Source organism: Eucalyptus grandis, chromosome 5 (assembly GCF_016545825.1).
Source record: "Eucalyptus grandis isolate ANBG69807.140 chromosome 5, ASM1654582v1, whole genome shotgun sequence".
Classification (NCBI taxonomy): Eukaryota; Viridiplantae; Streptophyta; class Magnoliopsida; order Myrtales; family Myrtaceae; genus Eucalyptus; species Eucalyptus grandis.
Window position 1 is genome coordinate 15,251,345 of NC_052616.1, and position 9,662 is coordinate 15,261,006.

Below are 9,662 nucleotides of genomic sequence, written 5' to 3' on the forward strand. Positions count from 1 at the left end.
GTCATAGGAATTACATAACTAATATAGTCTTTTGGGGACCAAAAGCTTTTGATATATAGCAAAAGGCTAACCAAAGCCGGTTGGCCTCTACTAGCAAAGACTCGGTTTAACTAGGAGGAAATAAGACTCTAGCCACGGGTAGAAGTGACCAACTTCTTTCGTTACAATGCCATTGAATTCATCGAACTGACCTTCAATTCGACATGCCCCTTATTTCCATCTACATGAAGGTGCGTGAAATTGAATTCTATATATATATTGCTCTCTTTCCTTCACCAATCTATTCATTCAATATCCCTCTCCTCCGTGGAAAATGATGGTTAACTACATAACTTCGGGTTGGGTTAAGCTTCGATTTAGCTAGTGTAGGAAACTATCGCCATTAAATGACAAGATCGGCCAATTGATAAAAACAACAACCTAGCTATTCACAAAGGTTTGTGCCTAGCTCCTTAGCGTCTACATTAAATTCCCAGAAGCGAACTTTAGGAAATGCATCGAACGCTATCCTCTCCATCTCCACTGGTCAGGCATTAAGGAGTGTACGTATCCGCACCAACGTAGGTATAAAGCTGCAAAACCTACCGCACAATTGCGCTACGAACACCAGAGCACGACGTGTGTAGATGTGCCTGTTCATATATGGATTGTATAATTCGAAGCGAACACTTATTCTCTGAAAATCGGGAATGAAAATCCAGCGAGGGTTACGTAAGGACGGGACGCATATGGCAATTACTAAGCGATGCCAACTTGTCTTGACATTGATATGGGTTTTCCATTTGGGGGCTAGCCTAAAGGAAGATGACAAAAGCATTATAGTTTTTTATCATCACAAGATAGACCAATCTCTCTATACCCATTTTAGGAAACCAAGTAATGGGTCTCGTTTTCTTTTATATTATATGTACTGTAAGGGGTCTATGGTATGGATTGATAGATACTCGAGACAAATATGTTATCCCACAACATGGTCATTCTCTTGATCTTAACAAAGACTGCCTTTTAGTCTCCATACACCGCAAAATTACATCATAAAACTCTCGGATTTCAATAACAATATGATCCAAAAGTTCCATAGTGTGGCAAATGGACATCGAGCACCCATCTTTGAAGTCTCCTCGTTCACTTCTTTCTTCTGTATTTATTTGTTGTTGGATGGGTTTTTGGAGGAAAGTACTACGATTTTCATCAGGCACTGCCAAGAATAGCCGTGTATATGGGGAGTGCGATGACTTGGGCATTTCGAGTCTTTTTCAGCACCCAATATTTGGCCTTCCGTTTTGTGAAAAGCCGAGTCATTTTCAACGTTGCAAGAAGAGAGAGGAAGAGAGAGAGAAGAGAGAGAGAAGAGAGAGAGAGAGAGAGAGAGAGAGAGAGAGATGGCGTCTTTTGCCCTGTACGCAGCTTGAAACACGCAGTGGCAAAAGAAATAGAGACACCCTTCGACACGTTTCAGCTTGCTAGCTAAAACGAAAACCCCCCCAGCGTTCGATCTTTCCTCATCTTTTCTTGCTCGAAAAAACCGTACTCCACAGAAGAAACAATTAAGCCAAGAGAGATTAATTAGATCCATATGACAATTCGACACAAATACACATCGAGAAAGAGAGATGGAGAGATGGAGAGATGGTTTATGGCCGAGGCATGTTGAGGTTTTCGAGAGCTGTTTTGGCTAATAAATTAATTAAATATACGTTGTCTAGAGAGAGAGGGAATTGATTCACGAGAAAATGAATCGACTCACACAATAAAAAAAGAAAAAAAAAAAGAAAAAGGGGAAAAAAGGGCAGTTGAGGATAGCTAAGACTTATCGCATGTTTGCTTCACGCAAGCAGCTTAAAACATGAGAGAGAGAAAGAGAGAGAGAGAGATGGTGTTTGCTCCCTCGCGTGGCTTTAAAGGCTTCTTCCCCTTGGGCGTTTTTAAAATAACACACCGCACACACCCCTCGCCCTCCTTCGCCCTTTCACCTTCTCTCCTCTTCTTACAGAGAGAGCAAAACATCCTCCCAAACCCAACCAAGGAACACACCAAACCCTAAGTCAAACAAGCCTCTCTCTCTCTCTCTCTCTCTCTCTTTCTCTCCTTCCTTCATGGCCCATCAAACCCTAATCATGGAAGACGTCTTGGGTTTTGATCATTAGTTTGAGACCATGAGTTCTAACCCCAGCTCTAGCGGCGGAGGCGGAGGCGGCGGAGGGGGGAGTGGCAGCGGCGGGGGCAGTGGGAGCGGGAGCGGGAGCGGAGGGCCATGCGGCGCGTGCAAGTTCCTGAGGAGGAAGTGCGTGCCCGGGTGCATATTCGCGCCCTACTTCGACTCGGAGCAAGGGGCGGCGCACTTCGCGGCAGTGCACAAGGTGTTCGGCGCGAGCAACGTGTCGAAGCTCCTCCTCCACATCCCCGTCCACAGGCGGCTCGACGCGGTGGTCACCATATGCTACGAGGCGCAGGCCCGCCTCCGGGACCCCGTCTACGGCTGCGTGGCCCACATCTTCGCCCTCCAGCAGCAGGTACGCTCCCTCATCGCCTTCATCGTCACAGTCATCGGTAAAATTTCGTGAGATCATCGTCGATACCGGAGAAAATTCTCCCGATTCTTGTTTATTAGAAGGCATCTTTAGCTTGAGGCTCTTCCTATTCTACTCTCTCTCCCCCCAATTAATTCTGGTTCCATTATTGGGAAGTTGTTTGCACCGTAAGAAAAGATATCCTTCTCGTTTTGTGTTTTCCACAAGCTTCGACCGTATCTGATGACTCATGATGATCTTCCTGCTTGAAAGCGACGAAAAAATTTACCAACGAAGTAATGAAAATGTTTGATCAATATGAATATGAATAGCGACTTCTACTTTTTTTTTTGTCTTTTTCCATCTAAGACTATGGTTAAAAATCTGGTCTCGTTCTTCATCATCTTCTCCCTTGTTTATGTCCGATCAATATGAATATAAATAGCGACTTCTTCTTCTTTTTTCCATCTAAGACTATGGTTAGGAATCTGGTTTCGTTCTTCATCGTCTTCTGCCTTGTTTGCGGTAGGTGGATGCGCACCCCCCCAGAAATACACAAGGGGTCTCTCTCTCTCTCTCTCTTTTTCCTGAATGTGTATAATCTTCACTGTCTCCTTCCTCATAATGAAAAACAGAAAAAGGAACTTTATTATTCCAAAAAGAAGGAAAATTTTCTAAAAAAAATAGGTTGTAAAGGCAGCAGATATGTATTGCAGGGTATGACCATGACGTGAGTGTTTTCAAGGGCTTTTTTATTTTTTTAAACTTTACTGAATTCTAGAAAAACTTTTCTCTGATATCATATGATGATGATGATGGGGGGTGGGCGGAAATCGTGTTTTTAGCTGTTATTAAGGAAATGGTCGGTTTGCTTCCTCTTCTCAAATAGCAGACAAAAAAACAAAAAAAACAAAAACAAAAACAAAAAAAAAAAAAAAAAAAAAATGTGGCTTTTTCTTTAATTTAGGGCAATGTCCGAAATTCTTTTTTTCTCCTCTCTTCAAATAATGTGTGACTCAGAATGGGGCATTTTTGTCATTTTAATTGAAAAATACTTTAGGGACTTTGTTCCAAAGTTCTCCTTCTTAGTCTTTGATTAATGAAAGATAGATGCCCCTAAAGTTTGGTAATCTTGGATCTTTTAGATGCTAACATTCCAATTTCCATGTTGTTGTCAAGGAGTAGTACAAGGATCTTTCCGTTTTGTCAGACATTATGCTTTGATCCAACGTGTAGCGTTCGGATTTAGCATTATAATAAGACCGCTTATGCACTCAATTATTTGGTGACAAGCTAATATATTATATTAGTTTCCGAGGGCACTTGAAAAGGATGTAAAAAACTGGACCCACCCGAGAGAATTCAACCACCAGCTTCAATGCACGCTCATCCCAAGGGCAATTATGCAAGCGAAAACGTTGAAATTTTCTTGGTATTTTAATTAATCCCCCTGTCCCCCCAGGCTTATTCCTAAGCCTTGCATTGTTGGCAACTCCTCCACGTTCCCCATGCACGCTGTTCGAGCACGCACTTTTTCGAGCACATCGCACGGCCCGCGCAAGGGAAAGCGCCACGCAACCACGCACGCACGCGCGACGACGAGTTCGTCAAATGTTTCACACCCGAAATCATTGTAAGTTAATCATATCCTGGAGGTTGCTTGCCTCGACCGAGGCGAGGCTGTATAGTAATCCTTTCCCTAGGGTCGCTCGTTCGGCCTCTTTCATATAGAAAAACCGTCGACCTTGCGTCCCGCGTCGGCAACGCATTGATTGCGGCGAGGAATGAGGTGTGCCGGGGTGCGGGTTCGGGGTTGTATCGAGAGGGTTAAATTGGTTTTTCAGCGTGTCTAATGCGCTCCGGTCTTCTGCCAAAGCGAGGCTTACTAGGCTTGAGGCAGATAAGCAAAGCTGGCGTCTCGCGAAGTTTCTTCTCATCTACTTAATGGTGTAGACGATACGGGATACGTACGTTACGAAGACGATGGGCTGACACGAAGCACCTGCATGCAATGGCCGATGCTTCTGGTTTTTTTCGATTTACTTAATGATCTATGCTTGGGCACATCTGTACGTTACATGCATTGTTTTTGGAAGGTTTGAAATGAGACGTTTTGATGCCCGGTTGTGACGGATGAGTTGACACGAAGCACTTCATGCAATGGGTCAATGTTGCTTTTCTTTGGACCATCCTTTCTTGTTGTCGAACGAGGTTTTTTTCCTTCGCAATTATGTTGAAATGACTCTTTTAGCGAAGTTTTAGATCGAGACATTAGGGTTTTCGTTGCCATTGACTGAATGCGATGGTCGTTGGTATTTACGTCGTTCAATCTTTTTTCTTATCGCAGAAGGGGTTTGTTCGGGAATTAGTGATATGTCTAGACGCTTATCTTGTCTTGTTTAAGCGTACTTTAGGAACTCACTTTAAACCATCTGTGGGAAAATGACAAAGTCTCTTTGGGCTAACTCAAGTTTTTTTTGGGTTCATTGCGGAATTGATGGTGCAGGTGGTTAACCTCCAAGCCGAGCTCTCTTACTTACAAGCCCACCTGACGACGTTGGAGCTCCCGGTGCCTTTACCGCCTCCGCCGCCGCCCCCAGCTATGGGGCCGCAGCTATCAATAGCTGATCTCCCATCCGCCTCGTCGATCCCCGCTACTTATGATTTGTCCTCGCTTTTTGATCCAATGGCACAAGCGGCGTGGATGGTGCCCCAACGGCAGATCGATTTCCGCCAATTCGAAGGCAGCTGTGGCGGCGGCGGGTCATCAGCTGCAGGCGGCGGCGATCTTAATGCGCTGGCCCGGGAATTGCTACGGCGGCAAGGATCTCCACCTCCTGGCTGCATAGACGCGATGTCATCGCCATCGTCCCTCTCAAAGTGAGACTTGACAACCCTAATCTATACTAGTACTTGCCCCGGGATCGACAGTTCGACGATACATACTATAGCGATGGAGCTTTGATTTTCTTGTTATACTTAGAGAGGCAAGTAATAGTAACTAATTAAATCTTTGTAGCCTGGTTCTATTTTGCTTATCCTCTTCTAAAGCAAAAAAACTAGTGCAATTGAACGCTAGATTATACATGTACTGAGCTTCAATTTGAAAATGTCTAGCAATTAAACTTGTAATTTTCAAAATATTTTGATCGTGGAGCTCATGGACCCTGTCGAGTATAGTACTTTTAGGGAAATGCTTGAACTTCTCATGTCTCGTTCTCTTTCAATTTCTGTAAATCATATCTGGAAATATGAATTTGGCGGACAGGAAAATCAACTATTTATTTTTCAAGAAGTAGAGCTTCGATAAAAGGCATGACTCATCGCATTACTTAGTGAACTTGCTCATCGTGCGACAAGAGACGCATTCTCTTCGTGAATATTATGAAATGGAATTTTATAATATGCAAAAGTTCCTGGTTGGGGGGGTAATTCAATGAATTTTTGTCACACGTCTATTAATTGGATTTTTTTCCAATAATTAATTGGACTTAGATGATGGCCGGATAACCTTTTTAAAGACACAAGAAAAAAAAAATGAAGTAAGACAAAATTGTATTACAAATTGCTTTCGAGCCATCATCTGCGTACAACGTCATTATAAAGTGATATTCCATCATTCTATATGCGAAAATACAAATCCATTTTTCGTGCCAAGAACTTTCAACGAGTTGATAATCGTGATAAAATTATTGGTAAAACAAGTATATTTGTGACTTTCTTTCTACGTAACTTATCGGTAACTTACCACCACTTTTATGAAATTGTCACTATTTGTATAGCTTCCAAACTAGTAATTTTTGTTCAGACTTACCAACTCTTATTTGTGTAACTGATCAATGCTTCAAATTCATTAATTTGGGTAGAAAATTACCAACCTTAACTAGAGCGATTCATCAACTTTTGTTAGATTAGTTATCAATAGGTTTTTGGTTACTGATTCTCATTTGAGGTATGTTCATCTACCAATATTTCTATTGAGTTATCACATTTTGATTGCATCAATTACGTACCCTTAAGATCTTTTGACTCTTTTAGAGATTATCAACTTAAATTAGCGCGATACGTCAACCTTCCTCCAATTATATTTTCACCTAGTATTGCGTCATCAACTCGCAATTGGGTTATTTGCCAATATTTATTTGGTTTCTTTTAATTAGCTAAGATTTCTTATTGTTTAAAATTTTTATCAACATATTCTTAGTAACACCTTAAATGCACTATATTTTTAAAGAAATCACCAACCTTAATTAGAGTGACTTACCAACATTTCTATGATAAATTAATTTATGAACTACTTTTGATTTATCAACTATCATTTGAATTATTTATCTTGTTTATTTATCTTTTAATTATCAATTCACTTTGCGATCCGTTATAATGAATGATGAGATATCCAATTATTCTTGCCAAATAATAGTTCCCAAATGAAAACAGAGAATTTTAATTAAAAGGAAAGTGAAATATATGGTAATCCTCTAATTCTCTATAAATAGAGAGGAGCAAATATGGAGAAGAGAAGAGAAATCATTTTATTTTACTCTCGAGAAAATTCCACACAGATAGCTCGCTCACTATTTTTCATACCACATTGAGATCACAAAAGTGGAGCTTTTGATGATGGAACAAAGCTATCAACATAGAGGAATTTATAATCTTATCTTACGCTTTCATGTTATAATGGATTCATATTATTCTATGTGGTTGAAATATTGCATATATTTGGTTCACCGATTCTTGATCCAGCAACAAAATATCTTTCACCAAGTGTTATATTTTGCTTTTTATTAAAGGATACTCAAATTCTATATTAGCTTTGGATAGAGATAGTCAAATGCGAACAAGACTATATCTACTATATAATTCCGAATCTAAAGAAGTCATTTAATACACTTAACACGCACAAGCATAATACCAACAATCAATGTTGAAATCTAATCAACGGTGTTATCTAAACTCATTTTAACAAAATAATGAAAACCCATTAAAATTAAAGTAGTTTATACGATATCAAAGATGATTCAACAACGCTGGATATTAATAAAAGTGTTCAAAAAACACTACTTTCTAGTAAGTTCAAGGACACATCGTCGAAATCTAATCAACAATGTTGGATGATGAAAATAACACCTAGGAGACACTGCTCCTGGATGGATACGAGGACACAATGTTGGAAAGTCGGGACAACATTTAGTAAACACTACGACGTTGGAAAGTCGGGACAACATTTAGTAAACACTACTCCTAGATGAGTAAGGGGACACAACGTCAGAATCTAATCAACGACATTGGACAGAGGTGACAACACTTAGTAAACACTATTCTTGGATGAGTAAGAGGATGTAACGTTGTAATCTAATCAACGATGCTAGACAATGGGTTGGCACTAGAATCTAATCAATAGTACTGGCTAGGATATAGATCTTCGTCGAAATTAATTCTACGACGGGAATCTTAAGCTATAGCTAAGGTAGACTAAGCAGAGATAAAAGTAAGATAAAGTAATTTTGTGTATTGTTCAGGGGGCTTTCTATTGGATTGCTTGCAGTATTTATAGGCCAATTTGGTAATCGTCAGTAGTCGGTTGCTTCCTCCTCAAGAGTCACTCCACGTTCTATGTTGAACCACCTTATCCACATCTGGTTTTCGACTTGTTCAACAATGCTCTCATGGCTTGTTTAGTAATTGCTCTTCTTGAGTTTGATGCTCTTTTAATTGTTCCCACCTAATTTCACCGTCAATGTTATATCTTCAACAGTGTCTTTTGGTTTCAACAGATGGCAACCAATTGCTTCATCTTGGAATTACATATCTTTATTTGTATGTCCATTGAAATCTAGCCTAAGGATTCTCGAAATCCTTGGCTATCATTTGTTTTCATAACCACTATGGGCTGAGCCGATGTAAATTATAGCCTACATGCGGCAACGGGGTGATTTTAGAGTTTTAAGTCCCTCGTGACCGGTATGTGTTTGTAGGGTTATTTTTGGGTGCCAACAATACTACATCATGATTCAACCAATATCGCAATTTTATATCCCTTATTTCCTTTTAATTGGAGGATTAACTTAAATGATAGCTTCCATCCCATTTGTAATAAAATTTCTCTACTTAAAACTCTAGCAAAGAAATTGATTATTGTGAGAATCCGCGTCAACACCAATATTATAATAATGTAACAGATATAGTCTTAAGCTTGTATGACGTAAGGATATCTCAATTGTAATGTGCAAAGGAAGGAAACTCGTAAATTTGTGAAAGTGATTTTCCCCGAATCATTTAACTATATGTTTTACCTTACCACTTTCTAAAATCATGTGCATGTGATTAATTCGAGTTCCGATGAAAACTCATTCGAGGGCACCCCCGGGAACACCATAATCCATATAAATCAAACGGGCTTTATGTCAGATGAGCCACCGTCATGATTCGATGAGATTAGTTAGGTGTTTTAAGGAACTTGGATGTTCTCGTTAAAAGAAAATCTCAATAAATAAAGTCGGAGTCGCTTATGTATATCCACTGCTGCAGAAAACAACGAATGATACGGCGAGTCTTTCAGTCGGACAAGAAAGAGAATGAAACAGTAACAATCCGATGTCGATCGTTTTGCTTGTTTCCTAAGTTTGTTTGCTTCAATTTCTCGCACGCACCAGATATGACGGCGAACGGCGCGGCCAATTCTCTCTTTCCAACTGTTCTCTCTCTCTCTCTCTCTCTCTCTGCTCCACCGTATAAATTGTCAGACATGGTGTACAACATACGTATATGTACGTCTTCGTTTTTGCTTTTCCCTTTCTCCTGTTCATTGCTAATTCTTTGTGTCAGTCTACGAATGACGCCAAAGAGCGACACGAAGCAAACGCTGAAGTGCAGAGCTTTAAATAGTCGAGTACTCGTCTAGAGACTGCAGATTCAAGGCTGAAGTAAATAATGAGTTAATGCTTCATGTACATTTCGTGTCAGATTATGGCTAGTGGATGTCGTGTGTATTTCGAAAGGTGCCTTGGGAAGAAGAGTGGACTTTTCTGAATTTAAGGGTAGGCACGTCACATTTCACTACAAGAAAAGAACTACAGCGGGACAAAATTTTGTCGTCTCAAAGTATGAAGCCTTAGCTGTTCAAAAAAAAGTATGAAGCCTTAGGATCGA

General features: G+C 40.3%; 1 protein-coding gene across 1 annotated transcript; it reads left to right on the forward strand.

The window, feature by feature from the left end:
- The first annotated feature begins 1,918 nt into the window (after positions 1-1,918).
- Positions 1,919-5,719, forward strand: LOC104444342 (LOB domain-containing protein 18). Its single transcript, XM_010057995.3, has 2 exons — positions 1,919-2,513; positions 5,017-5,719. The coding sequence occupies exons 1-2, from the start codon at positions 2,157-2,159 to the stop codon at positions 5,392-5,394; spliced, it is 735 nt and encodes a 244-aa protein (XP_010056297.1). The 5' UTR covers positions 1,919-2,156; the 3' UTR covers positions 5,395-5,719.
- The last annotated feature ends 3,943 nt before the right edge of the window (positions 5,720-9,662 follow it).

Excerpts from the sequence above, each read along its gene's own strand:
- LOC104444342 (XM_010057995.3), top strand. The coding sequence starts at position 2,157 with ATGAGTTCTAACCCCAGCTCTAGCGGCGGAGGCGGAGGCGGCGGAGGG. Across the intron at positions 2,514-5,016 it reads TCTTCGCCCTCCAGCAGCAG|GTGGTTAACCTCCAAGCCGA; the intron begins GTACGCTCCCTC and ends TTGATGGTGCAG.